The sequence below is a fragment of the Lepisosteus oculatus genome, chromosome 6, assembly GCF_040954835.1.
Source record: "Lepisosteus oculatus isolate fLepOcu1 chromosome 6, fLepOcu1.hap2, whole genome shotgun sequence".
Lineage (NCBI taxonomy): Eukaryota > Metazoa > Chordata > Actinopteri > Semionotiformes > Lepisosteidae > Lepisosteus > Lepisosteus oculatus.
The window spans coordinates 51800324-51815103 of record NC_090701.1 but is presented as its reverse complement, the minus strand read 5'-3'; the positions used below and the strand labels follow the sequence as shown (position 1 = coordinate 51815103).

General features: G+C 37.8%; 1 protein-coding gene across 1 annotated transcript in view; it reads right to left on the bottom strand.

Annotated features, from left to right (window-relative positions):
- prex2 (phosphatidylinositol-3,4,5-trisphosphate-dependent Rac exchange factor 2) overlaps nucleotides 1-14780 on the bottom strand; it is a 171372-nt gene that overhangs the window by 125164 nt on the left and 31428 nt on the right. Inside the window, exons 2-6 of the mRNA XM_006633898.3 lie at nucleotides 13812-13883; nucleotides 11348-11470; nucleotides 9612-9716; nucleotides 7560-7661; nucleotides 4938-5099 (exon numbers count right to left, since the gene is read on the bottom strand). Coding sequence (XP_006633961.2) covers nucleotides 4938-5099; nucleotides 7560-7661; nucleotides 9612-9716; nucleotides 11348-11470; nucleotides 13812-13883 — 564 coding nt within the window. The remainder of the gene's footprint in view (nucleotides 1-4937; nucleotides 5100-7559; nucleotides 7662-9611; nucleotides 9717-11347; nucleotides 11471-13811; nucleotides 13884-14780) is intronic.

The following is a 14780-nucleotide window of genomic DNA, read 5'->3' as shown; positions in this document are numbered from 1 at the left end:
GGCATTCACCTGATCCTGCCTAGCTTAAAAAAGTGACAAGAAAAACACAAACACTCTGTTTGACAAAGCGATTTCTGGTACGGAGATACTGATAATGGTCAGAAAAATAAAACAAATTGCTTTCTGATCATCAATGCAAAACCCTGCACACTTAATAACCTCGCAAAACCAACGGGCGTGATTTATTTTCCAAGTTATTAAAATCCTTCTAACAATGGGATAGTATTAAGTCTAGGTTAAAAAACAACACGCCAGAAAACAGTTTCCCAGAAGAATGATGTGAATGGAATTATCCTGGCTAAAGTCCTTGACAAATGTTAACAAAATGTGGTACCACACCCCAAGAAATATACAGTACAATGGATAGTCTGAACGATCAAGATGTTCTGCTTTGATTGTTTGGGAAGATGTTTCCTATTACAAAAATGTCAATAATTTCCTGATGGCTGTCTTGCTGCCACTTCTAATTGCTTGTTTGGGTTCCCAGTAAGCTTTTTTCTGCATGCAAGGGAAAACATTCCTTGATGTTCTGACACGCCACTGGATTAACCCTTTCACTTATCTTTCAGAAGTGTTCTGAGACACTTCTTAGATGCTGCAAGTTCTTATAGGGGCTTTCTAACTGACTGAGGATTTAGCTTTCAGTATGGAATAGACATGATCATAAGCTATTACAATTCACTTAAATTGTATGACAAGCTAGTAAAGGTCTGGTGAGCATATTGCAATTCTGAGAAAAAAAACAGCATCTTTTATTTTCTTACCTTGACTTCAGTGGGACTTTTTTATGGTGCTTTGATCTCCTGTCAAATCTAAAAATAACTGCCTCAGCTTTCAGGCCAGAAAATGTGCTAAACATTTCCTTCTGGTAGGAAATCACTATTCTGCCCTTTCTTTCTCTCTCTCTCTCCCCATGTGTTACAGAGCTTCTGCTCAAAGCCAGATGTTTCTTAATCAAACCTGCTATGGTATTGCTTAGCAATGTGTGGGTCATCTTCTGGAGCTTGTTCCGGCAGCTTTGAAAATTCCCCTCACAAGTTTCTGTGAAACGAAAGCTGCCCTGTACACCCCAGCCACTAACAGTTACCATTTTAAAAATCTATGGTCTCATCGGGTATGAGAATTTCATGGTCATCTAATCAGTCTGGAGCTTGAAAAGAATTGCAAGCCCACTGGTTCACATGAGTAGTGTTTTGGCTCAAAGGATTTGTTCATTCAGCTGTGTGCTATGTGGTATCAGTGGGGCTGGTACAGCAGATCTCTGACAAGCAGTGGATCAAATCTCCTCCACCAACAAACCACAGTATGAGATTGGCACCCAGCCCCAGATCACCAAGACCGAGGATTATTCATCAATAAAACTGTAGCAGACTTTAGAAGAGCACATTAGACGGGAAGAAGACAACAGGGCTCATTCATTGTGAACCTGTTACTTCAAAAACCCAAGAAATCGTTTGGAGTTTGAAGCACTCCAAATAAAGAGGTGCTTATTGTATACAGTAGCTAGGGATTTGCAGAAAAGATCTCATTTCCCTTTCTCAGAGAATCTCATGACAATCAGAACAATTCATTTTTCACTGATTTTCAATCCAAGACATCTCTACATTTCTACGAAAGCTAACTGAAAGGACCCTAGGGTGAAGAGGACCTGCAGCTTGCGTCATCAGGCTTATCCGGTTCTCTTTTTCCACACCTGTAGCTAATTTCATATTTTCAGTACTTATCTTCTGTTGTTTCCCCTTAGGCTGCAGTTTGTCATGCTAACTGATCACAAGTGGATTAAAAGGAAGTGTGATGAGGAAGTAAATTGGCATTGCGCACAGTTCTGAAGGCTACAGATGAAGTACCCCACGCTAAGCCTTAGCAACACTAATGCACAACATTGGAACCCACACACCAGCACATTCAGTGCCTAAGGGTCTTACCTAAGCCTCTTTCTTGTCATAACTGTCACAGGAGGGACTGAAGTTAGAACTGAAGAATCAATATTATCTTCATCTACTGTTCAACAATTGGCAAGATTTTTACCAAATAGAAAGACATTCACATTATTTGAACAAAGATAAAACCTTTTAAGACTCTTTTGGAGGTCCTAAAAAAAGGAAACTACTGTATATAGGAAACCAGTGCTGTTCTGTCATATTAACAGCACTAGGCTCAAATGGGCTCTAAAGTCACTCTGCAGTGATGCAAGTATCACACAGCTGTTATGGGCTCAGGATAGCAAAGTGACCTCAGGTACCGGAAACAATAAAAAAAGATTATCCAGCATGAATTTTTTCCCTCCATATTTGGAAGCCACGGCCTAGTTATCTTTCTAACATTTCTTTCCAGCTGGTACTGTAGCCTGATTTCCGCTTCATATTTTTATACATCATACATAATGAAGAATGAACTAATATTTAGGAATAGTAGGGTAGGCATCAAACCACACAACACACAGATTCAACTAACTCACACTGGGCCAGTAAAAACTGTCTCCACCCGGTTTAAAGTCCAGTGCTGAAACACAGGATTATACTCAGTATGTAAGAATCCCTACTATTATTAGGTTGCATCAGGAACTAACATTTTTATAGACTCCGAAAAAGCAGAGAGAGGGAAAGGGCCATGAATGGGATACAAAAGATTAAAGCAAAGATAAATATTTCTGCTCCCAGGAGCCACCCCATATTTAATATACTGTAATACAAAACATTTAGATGCAAGGAAAAAAGACATCAGCAATACAATACAACTGCAGTACATGCAGTCTGCACAATAATTATTTCAGACTAAACATGATCCTGAGCAATAATTATGTAATGCAAATGCCATGGTAAATATTCTGGAATTCTTTAAGGAAGCATACACTTACTATGAGGGAAAAACTGATTTATAAATCCTTTGTGTACCAGACAGACAAGTGATGACCATCTAAGAGCAAACTGTTACCTTCATTTCAATTCAGATTTCAAAGTTTTAAACGCAGTTGGCTAAATAAAAGACAGCAAACAATAGTAAAAAGTCTAAAAGGTGTGTATGTTAATAAGGGCTTTAGCTGCTCAAATGTGGTTACATCAAAATCATTGAAAGGCCATGGCTGTCTTTTTAAAGATGTGCCAGAACACTTTCTTCATAAAAGTTTCACCAACTGTTTTTGATTTGTGGTAGATTTTTATAATGTTTGATGTGGAAAAAAAAACTCCAGCTGGCGGAACATATAAATACATTATTTGATCTAAAACAATAAGTTCTTTGTCCCCTCAAACTTTTTTTTTAAAGTACAGAAATGAGAAAATCTATTTTTGCAAAATGCAAACACCCTTCAAAAATTCCAGATTCCCAAAGAAGATCAATGATGTAAATCGAAATGAAACTGAGAAAAATATTTTTTTAATTGAGCTATAAAACACATGACAAATTATTCTGATCGATTTTGATTAAGACAGTCTCAATGTTTTTCCATGATAGGAATGGTTTCAGAACTATTGTAAGTCATCATTCATCTACATTCCTGTCTCTAAAGGAAGTATTGATTCACATTAATCAGATGTTCGATACAGGAAGCAGTCTCTAGTTCCAGGTTCTAACATGTCAATTTTTCTATGGAAAAAAACAAGTTAAACTGAAAAGTATCCTGTGTGTCTACTGTATCTTGGTTTGTTTAATAACTACTACCTACAGTATATTAACTTTGAAAATGTTAGTTTGCCAAACAAAGCACTACATAATAACTTTATTCTTATATTTTCAACTCACACACAGTAATCTTTGTCCAAAAGTCACACTTCACTAAACTGTATCCTTTGCGTTTCTTACATAACCATTCTGCCTGGCATTCACACACCATACCAGAGCTCTAATCAGTGATTCATCCTTCTCCTAGGTTGATCACAGTCTTGTTCATTCAGCTAGCAACTAATGCGTTTCACTCTCTCAAACAGGACTTTTGTCTCAGCTTCATAATGATCTAAACAAAATCAGTTACATAACCACTTCAGTCCCTACTGAGCAGTCACTTTGATTGCCATTTTGAGCTGCTACCCTTAGACTAATCTTCCCAAAAATAAATGAAGATATTTATTTTCCTTGATTTGGTGGAATAAATTATCTGTAGGCAAAAAGGATATGAGAACACCGCATTTGACCCTAATATTCCTTCTGTTGTTTTGTAATGTTCTCAATGTTGTAATTCAGACAGTAGATGAATGCATATATGTATTCTGCATATTGACTAAATTTGATTTCTGAAATGATAAGAGGTCTCTGGACAAGACACATTTTGCAAACCAATAATAAGGATTCACAGCTTGCTTAATAGCTTGCTGATTGCGTATTTTTCCAGTGGTCTCTCTTCTCATTAAAAAGAACTCTGGGCATCTACTATAGCTCATTTAATTGAGCCAAGATTAATTCTAATTTCTTAGGAAAGGAATAATGTTAATATATTTGGAGTTCGAAGGTCACACAATTGGTCTAAGTGCTACTGAAGTTAATAAGTTCGCAAATTCGCAAATCTTAATAAACTGATGCATGTAATGTATTAATGGAGAAAAAATTAGACATAGAAAAAAATCCTTCCAATGATGCATCAAACAAAATTTCATTAGTTTTCATACATTGTTGAATCAGGGGTATACTTGTAGATTAAGTTAAACATTTTAGCTTCAAATTTAAAATTTTAAGTATTTTAAGTTTGTTTTTTGTGCTTTGCAGATAAACCTGGCAACAATAAAATCCCAAAGAAGACTGTTGCACATCACCACTGCTTTAGTGCCTTTAAATAAGTAAACTTGAATTCATACTTTGTATGTCAGAGGGAAGATACCTTGAAGGGTTGCAGATTTCAATAGCATTAATTTAATGAATAATTCCCTGCAGTTACAGTATACTGTAACTATAACACAAAATTGCCATGTCCCGAGGGAAAGAAAATGTTGTCTATTTCTACGAACCTCCCATCCCTCGATATGGGACTGCCACTCTTCCAGAACCTCCAGCTTCTCCATCTGCCTCTTGGCTTCATTGATGTTGGAACAGACAGCCTTCATGACCTGGAGAGACTCCTGAACCAGGGGGTAGTCATTGTGTTTCTTTGGAGTCCTCTTCAATAGCTCCTGTTTACATGAACAATCCACATTCCAGGAAGAGTGAATGAAGCTGTTTGAAAATGAAACACACCTCCCCTCATAACTGTTTAAACCAGTACGCGTTCAAGCTGACAGAATAATACTCCAAAGATTTTGTGAATCAACCAACTGAATCAGGATCCGCAAAGGAAAATATTACTCATCTGTCTACTGGTCTATTTAGATCCATTTTTCTGCATCATAATAAGCATTTAGTGTCTTACAAATTTTTTCACCTCCCTGCTAAATTTTCCACATCAATTAGGACTTTATATTCAGTATTCCCACAATGTACTCCAAACTCATTGGTATTCCCACAATGTACTCCAAACTCATAAAGTTAAAAATGCTTAAAATATGTATTTTTTAAAAGAAAAACTGAAGACTACATAGATTTTCAACTCATTTCCTACAGTGACAATAAATCAGTTCAGGTGTAAGAATTAATTAGTGTAAAGATGTCTGCCTGCATTCATAGTTGTAAACATCTCCGTCTCTGTAAGTGCCCTCAGATACTTTAAATCAATAGTTAAATAAAGGAGTGACAAATGAGAAGAAGTCTGTATATCCCATTTAGAACGCGAAGTTCATCATTAAGAAGTGAAATGTGCTTTGTGCCACCCAGACACTGCCTAGATCAAGCCAATTAAACTGAGCTGGCAGGCTAGCAGGAAACTAATTAGGAATGCCACCATGAAGTCAACAGTGACTTGCAAATCAAAAGAACTGCAAAGTGCCATGTCACCTGTATGAGCAAGTGTCGAGAAAAGCCATCACTGAAAAATAATCATCTTAAATCTAACATGGGATATGTGGCAGAAGAATAACTGGTCAGAATAAGAGTAAAATTGCAATTATTGGTATAAATGTAAAGAGTTAGGTCTGGTGCAAGCCCAACACAGTACATCACCCAGTCAGCACCAACCCAGCTGTCAAGCATCACAGCTATAGTGCCATGTTATGGCGATACTCCTCATCAACTGAACGATGAGAAGCATCTGAAACTGAGTGATGGGCGAGTTTAAATGGTAGCAAAATAATGATTCAAAGCACCAGACCGAACTCACACTGGAGTGGTTTGATAAGAAGACGAATGTCCTTGAGTGGCCCAGTCAGTCAAGACTTGAATCCAGGAGAAAACTGACAATGTGGCTTGATGATTCAGTCCATCAACAACACACTTGTCAGAACTATAGGACTTTTGCCAGGACAGAAGGGCAAAATAACATCCTCCTCATCTACAAAGCTGGAAGAGACTCTTCAAAAAAGCCAGAGAGCAATAGCTGCTTCCCAAGGTGTTTCCATCAAGCCCTGATTTAAGAACATGTCACAAATGTCACTTTTTACAGTACGTCGTCTTTGCGGGGTTTGCTCATCTTCGGCCTCCTTCACATATAATAGTGTAAAAGCCGTTACATTTTTGAATATGCTCATGAATACAGTTCATTTAAAAAAAACTGTTCAAATGTCAAAAATGTAACTGATGGGAGTGAATACTCTTTCAAGACTCTTTCAAGTGAATTTGTTAATATTTTGGCAACATATTTTATATTTTTTACACAGAATGTTAAAATTAAAATATCTTATTCTTACGAAGTTCAATGAGTACAAATTAAACAGCTTTAATTTACAGATAGGTTTGAGTGGGTCAGCATGTGGTGCTACAAAGGAACAAGCAGCAGTTAATTCCCTTCTGAAAAAATAAGAAAAAAGGCACAATGGTTCAGCTGCGAAGCCTTCTTCATGCACCTGGGTCCTTTTCTGCCTACTTTTTACTTTTCAGCATGGAATTAGTTGCTGCTTGTTCCTTAATTTTCTAAAGGCCCCATCAGATTTGCAATTTTTGTATATATGAAATCTAGAAGCAGGAATGATTTCTTTTCAGATTATACCTCCTGCTCCAATTTGGAACTGGTAACAATAAGTCAATGCAATATTACAGTTAGGAACCTTGCATCAGCTTGGAATACATAAAGATTATGCACACTTCCTCCTAAAAGGAGCCCCATAGACCATCTTTCACATTGAAAGCCACACAGTGCCCATTGCAGGCATCACCGACAGTAACACAAACCCATAAATGCCCTTCTAGTTCCAGGGTTGGTGCTGCATGGTGTGCCAAGGTTCCTTACCCAACCAGCACCCAGGTGATTAACACCTAATGTGTTCTTTGTTTCTATTTCTGCCTCTGCTTTTTAGAAAAAAAAAAAACATTTTTCTGACCAGAATCAATCCTGGTATGAAAGGTCCCACATCAGAATCTCTCATTATAAATATGAAGATCCCTGAGGTTGATTTTAATCTATCCCAATATTAGGTTTCTACAGTTTCGACTGGCAAAAACAACATACTGCACACTGGAAGCACAGTGGTCAGAGAAAGTAAAACGACAGAGTAATTTCGATCACAGGAATAGCCAGCATCTTTCAGAAGAGAAGCCACACTTACCCTCAAGAGAAGTGGATACTTGCATATCCTCTGTATCGGGGCTACCAGATAGCCTTCCAGGGGTACCTCAGTATTCTTCCTTCCTCCCAGCAGCATGCAGTTCTGACATTGACACAAACCGGGAAGGGAAACAAGCACCACATGAATGAAAAACAGAACACTTGTGTCACTGATCAGAGCTTCCGCAGGTTTATCAAAGACCTCTGCTTATTTGTCCTGCGATTGAATACGATTGCATAATGAGTGGCTTCATGCCCATCCTCATCCTTGTCAAGGTCAACAGAAGCACTAGAAAATGTGTTTAAAAAATAAAATTCCTATTCTTGCTCTCTTTGACTCATTAGTACTACAGAAACTGCCATAGCTAGGCACCACAAAAATTAGTATTACATAAGAATTTTTTCCTTATCTGACAAGATATTAAAAAATGTATTATGAATTATTTTACAAATAGTTTCTGGGTATAGGAGGTTTTATTGGTTAGTACTCTTTGACTCTTATTTTTCAGGTTCTTTAACAGAAAAAAAACATTCACTACCACCAACTGTTTTTGTTAATTATATTAAAGAAATAATGCAAAGGAACAATTAATAGGTTTATTTCATGCTGAAAAGAGAAGAAAGAAAACACAACATTTCGGCCGTGGAGCCTTCTTCAGCATTATTAAAGAAATAAAATAGCATGAATTCCAGAAAATGACTATATAAAATGATTTTTTAAATTAACACCTGAAGTGCGGCAAATAGATGAAACAATTTATGAATATATATATATCAGTTTAGTTAGAATACAGTATGTTACTGAACTGTACCAATAATACCAATGCAGTGCGGTGTGGAGCGGTGGCTCTGTGGCTAAGGATCCGCGCCTGTGGCTGGAAGGTTGCTGGTTCGTATCCTGCAGCAGGCAGAGGAATCCGACTCTGTTGGGCCCCTGAGCAAGGCCCTTCACTCAAACTGCTCCAGGGGCTTCATATAAAATGGCTGACCCTGCACTCTGACCCCAAGCTTCTCTCCCTGTCTGTGTGTCTCATGGAGAGCAAGTTGGGGTATGCGAAAAGACGAATTCCTAATACAAGAAATTGTATATGGCCAATAAAGTGATCTTATCTTATCTCGATGGGGGAAAAATTACAAAATGCTCCAGCTGCCTCACGTGCATTGCTGATCAATCTGAATTACAGTATGTGGAGGGCAATCAATAGAACTGGGTGCCTGTTAATTTTCTGACCCATGCTCAGAACCACAAAGCCCATATTCTAATGCCACTGTCAGATACTGGTCTATCAGCACCGGCTAGCAGGGTAACTGATTGAAGAGGGCTACTGCAAATTAGCTCTCTTTGATCTATGTGCCTTGAGGGCACAAAAATGCAGGATGTTTTCTTTTAGAGGTTAACCGTGTTGCAAAGGCCTGATGAACATTCGAAACTTCATTCCATGCTAAACATTTTTTTAAACAAGTGTTTGGAAGAGAGGGGGCATTACGTTACAAAACAATAAGGAGAATTCTTCTAGAAAAGGGCTTTACACTTACCAGTCCTCTTGGGAAATAACATAGACCAAGGAGATAGCATTTCAAACCTACACGCAGGGAGTTCTCTACTTACCATATAGGGTTCACATCTTTGCTCAGTTCACTTCAACGGTGCCCAGTTAATATTATAATCCTATATTGTGTCTGTGACTGAAACTTAACCTCAGTAACATAATACCGGCATTCAGGAGGGCACAAGGTCATAAAATATATCCATAGGTTTCCTCACAGTATCAAAACATTTTGCAACATTTTTTAATCGAAACATGATCTTCGAAACTTCAAACAACAAACTTGTAACTAGTACACACATTAGAGTATGTAAAGTATCACAGTGTAGGACTGCCTACAAAATACTCAGCCAATAATTCCTGATTCTATGATGTTTTTAGAGCTACTATGAATTCAGCACTAAAAAGAGCTATTTATTGTATGAATTCAAAATAAAATAATATTAAAAAAGATATACACTCAGTTGTCAAGCTAAGTAACAAAAGTGCTGAAACATATTTCTTACCAGTAAAAATGTCCGAACTGTCCTTATTTTATTCAGCTCCAGCAAAAGCCTCTGTGCCTTTTCATGGTTACTGCAGTATTCGTCGTAGATTTGAAACCTATATCTCTGGGATAATAATAAGAAACTCCTGTTAATTAATAAAAACAATAATTCTTACACTACAGTGTATATTATAGTGCTTTTCTGGACACTCCACCCAAAGTGCTTAACAGGTAATGGGGATCCCCTCCACCACCACCGATGTGGAGCCCCACCAGAATGATGTGACTGCAGCCATGGTGCCCCAGTACCCTCAACACACACCAGCTATCAGTGAGGAGGAGAACAGAGCGATGAAGCCAGTTCAGAGATGGGGATTATTAGGAGGCCATGACTGGTAAAGGCCAGGGAGAAATTTGGCCAGCACACCGGGGTAACACCCCTAACTCCCTGGGAATTTTGTGACCATGGAGTCTGGACATTGGTTTTAAGACTCATCCAAAGGACACCACACAGATCATGGGATGAGTCCCCCTACTGGTCCCACTAACACCTCTTCTAGCAGCAACCTTAGCTTTCCCAGGAGGTCTCTCATCCAGGTACTGGCCAGGCTCACACCTGCTGAGCTTTAGTGGGCTGCAGGCTGTGAGTTGAAGGACGATCTATCTGACTCTTGCATGGGAACAAAACAGCTACACTACCTTTTAAGTCCTAGCAAAATAATGGTTACACATTTTGTGGGTGTTTTATACTGTGACTCTTTAAGAAAACAGTCAGAGATTAACGTCTATCGAACTACAGTAAATTTATTATTTTTTCCACCTAAATGGCTAATGTATTGCACAACATTTTTAAAAGACCAAAAATACCACAGTCTTTAGTGTTTAAGAAATCACATCTAGAATTGTGAGGCAAGTATTAACCACACTGTTCGACTGCCTGAGAGAGATGGGATAAAAAAATAGCCAAACTGTGCGTGTTGTTCCTAGAATGGATTTACCAGACATGTAGAGCTCTGTAGAGGTAGTACATAAGCCTTCCATACGCAGGATATGCTGTACCTTAATTGAACATTGTTGATCAAAAGAAATAGAATTCAATACTGCTGTATTTCTTGTGTGTACATAACAGCTCCTAGAATACAGTATCTCTTCTCATATTAACACCACCTCTTCTCACATTTTTCATGTCACATGAACTCTGTGGTGATGCAAACTAGATAAACAGGACTACTAAACAAAGTCAAGCCAAGCCAAACTAAACTACTGCATACCTAAGCTCTGACAGGACAAAAAATATAAACCAAGGACAGGATGTCAAATTAAACATCTTTGTCTGCCAAGGGAACCAAGAGATGATCCTACCGCTATAGTTCAGATCCTACAATAATCAGACATTATGACATTTTGAGTCAAGCATGTCCCATCAAGATAAAAGTTGCCAAAGTAATTCAGAAAGAACAGTGGCATGGTGTCAGTACTACTTCCTCACTCAATCCTGGGGGTCTCTCTTTTTGCCTGGAGGGACTCACTGTTCAGAAACAGCATGATGTGCTGATGGGCTGAAGAGTCTCTGATCATTCCTGGCCCTCTGATTTTTTGGTAAAGGAAAATCTTTCCACTTTTTCCCCCCTTACAAAACTGGGAACTAGCCAGCTCTTAATACAAATAGGTCCTTTCTAAACATCTGGACAAGCGAGTAATTTGATATTGTATAGTTCCTATAAGGTTGTGCATCGGAAGGAAGGGAACACATACAAACTGTAGAAAGCAATGTCCCAGTTCATGGTGAGCACCGGGCTCTGGCTGTAGCAACTCCTCCACCATGGAGAGGAATTCTCTGTGGATGAGCAGGATCTCTTCGATGTTGGAAAACAGCATCTGAAAAACGGAAGACAGGAGCAACACAGGCCTGTGTTCATTTTCCTTAAACTCTCCCGAACGTTAGCTTGTATTAAAAGTACTTTTAAAAAGTCCTTTTATCAAAGTTTTTTATCATAGTCATGAATATTGCTGACCCATTATCCAAAGAAGCTGCTTGTAACAGCACTTCAGACAAATTAGGAAACTTTCCTGTTTGATTTCAGAGAGGAGTAAAACATTTTTTTATCACGCTCGTGACTTTTATCCAGAGACAGTAAACACAGGCAATATAGATCCTGCCAAAAAATATTTTCTAAAAAGGTTCAGTAACTGTGGACCCTCACAAGACTACTTACTCAGTTTTAAGTTCAATATTGATCATGACAACCTCCACACTGAGTGGTGCCTCTCTTATGTGAAGTGTGAATTGTTTTTCCTGAGCGCTTAAATCTAGTTTCTCAAGGCAGAGCACCAAGCTGTGTCCATTCTTTACTCACCTTGAAATAAACAGCGTCTACCACATAAAATTACTATGTGAAATACAGTAGCGTTCCAAATGCAGTTATAAAAAATGCAGATGTATCCAAGACCCTGTCATCAAATTATTTATGCTGATAACTTAATTAAACTCAAGGCTGTCAAAACAGAAAGTGGGTCCTCAGTTTAACATAGCCAGGCCCACAAGTGAAACTGACTTCCCATTACTGTAGAGGTAAATTTCTGAAAGCTTTGAAGGAATAATGTGAGCTACAGTATACCAACCAAATAGAAGCAAAATGGGAAAGACTTCAGAATTCCATATTGAATGCTTTTAGGCACGTTACCGTATAAATATAAATAAATTATCATATCAGGGCCAAAGAAAGAACTACTGTTTATTTTTAATTGCCCTTAAGAACAAATAAACAGAGCTATAGTACAAGTTTCATCTTCACCATATACACTCATCAATCTATCTTTATTTCAAGTCAGGGTTGATTAACTATTTTTTTCCCGCTTCACCACTTTAACTACTGAACATCTTATTAATATATACAGTCAAGTGGCAATTTTAAAAGACAAGAGAAACAACAATGAACTTAATATACTTCATATACAGTAGAAGTACTCCTGATTAATCATACATAACCACTTTGATGATAAAAATAATAAAACTAAATAAAAATGTAGCACAGGGCAGATATAACACTTTAGGTCTCATGTTTGGTGATGGAGAACCCTGCAACAAAGTGAATTTCAAAAAGCGCTGGAAGTGTTTTGGGGTTAGTAAACTTGTTTTATTAGTTATTTAATTAAATTCAGTGTCTTTTAGACCAGTCTTAGTCTTGGAAGGCCTTTGTGTTGGTATGTTTTCATTCCAGTGCTGCTCCTTATGTCGTAAATGAGCTTATTATTAGTTTAATTAGACCAATCTTCTAATCATTAGAAGATTAGGCAATCTTCTGCCAGTTCTTCAGCAGCTGGTGTGTTAAGGTGCCCTAAAAATCTGGAAATACCCATGAACTCCAGGATTTAGACCCCTGAACCTCCGATTTAGACGCAAATAATAAGGAGAGCAATGAGGATCATAATGACCCCTGAGTATTACGCTCCACAGGTAAAGCATCCCCACTATCATGTCTATGTTCACTGAGGGTCTTATTTCCAGACAAATTCTTATAATTGGCAAAAAAATCTTTCTGTGTGGAATGTGACTGTTTCCCTGATTGAGAATATGGAAATGACTGTTTGCTAGTGTTTATCATTAATGCTAAACATCACTGCCCCTTGATAATGTACATACATAGTCAGTCAGACAGGTGCACAAATACTGCAGTGCATGAAGATTCACATGTTGCAGAGCTGTTACCTAAAATGGGTTCAGCAGATGAATGTTTGCTGACATTTGCCAGAGTAAGCAAACACACACCCTCATTCATATATACTCCCACTCTGTGCCTTTCAATTCTTCATTGTCATGGTCCTCCAGTAGGAATTGCTTATAAATAAGTTGTGCTTACAGCTGCTTCCTGTATTTAAAAACTCTTTAACTCAAAAGTCAGCTATTTAAAGTTTAAAGAGCTCCTTAAATCATATGCAAGCTTCATTCCATTTATATTTCCTTGTTTTCATTAACTTAGTTGTTATTAATAACTTTTGTTATTTTTAAACACCATATGCCCATGTTAATTGGACTACATTTTTATTTAAAACAGACCTTATTGGCAGTGCATTTAGCGAGACACACATTAAATTTTTCCAAACTAAACGACTTACATTATGGGTAGATCAACTGAAAACAGACAAAGTATCTTCCAAATCCAACAATTATTTATGCAAAGCAGTGGTTCTTGTTCTCAATATCAGACGCATTACTAACCTTAACAGTCTCCTCTGTCACATTCTTATCAATTTTAGAGGCTGCATACTGGTTAAGACGATGCAGAAATGCCTGTTTGGGGAAAAAAGAGAATGCAAATGTGAAAGTTATAATATCAGACAATAATATGATGGTAATAAGCATTTCATATTGTGGAAAAATGAATGCAATGGAGCCTTGATTTGATTAGTGAATTTCCTCTTTTTATTTTATTTTTTCATTTATTCGGTGATGCAGCTGTACAGACTATGGAATTTCTGCAAATGTTCTCGTTGGGGGGATGTTATCACTGTGGGTAGCAGGGTACAGCTCATTGTGCCATACAATAACCTGAAGTTATGCCTAGGTCTTGCTTGACTTCTTAAAGATAAAGTCCTTAGGAAAGCAGGTGCAAATACCAGCACCAGTTCAAATAAGACAAGCAAGATATTAATCCTGGAAATGTAATTATTTGGTTGCACTGTCGAAAAAGCCAGGTGTTTCGGTTTCTGGCATCAAGGAAGATGTTCACAAACTCCACGAGGGAAGAGAACTCAACAGCTAGTTAATCTGGGCATCAGTGGAAATATTCATCATACAAAAGTGTATCCATGTCTCACAGAGTCTTCAATATAGAGCCCGAGCCTTTAAAAGGAATTTTACTTGGGAATAAACCTCAGTAATTCTGCAGATCACAGCACCCAGAGGGATACATTTTTATTGATCTCTTCAGAAGACACAGAAGACTTAGTTAAGGACTTACACAACGTTATCTCACAGCCCACATTTCTACTGAGAAACATGCCGCAGTGAATAAGCTCACCACTCAAATTAAATTGAGCATAGTGAGCTCAAAATCTTATTACCTTTCCGCACTCTCTGAGAGGGCTTTTTAGATTTCAATTTACTATGTGTCTCTGCGATTTTTAATATTTTAAATAAAGATCAATTCAAGAACCATGCTACGTCCTACTGTCTCTGAACAAACAG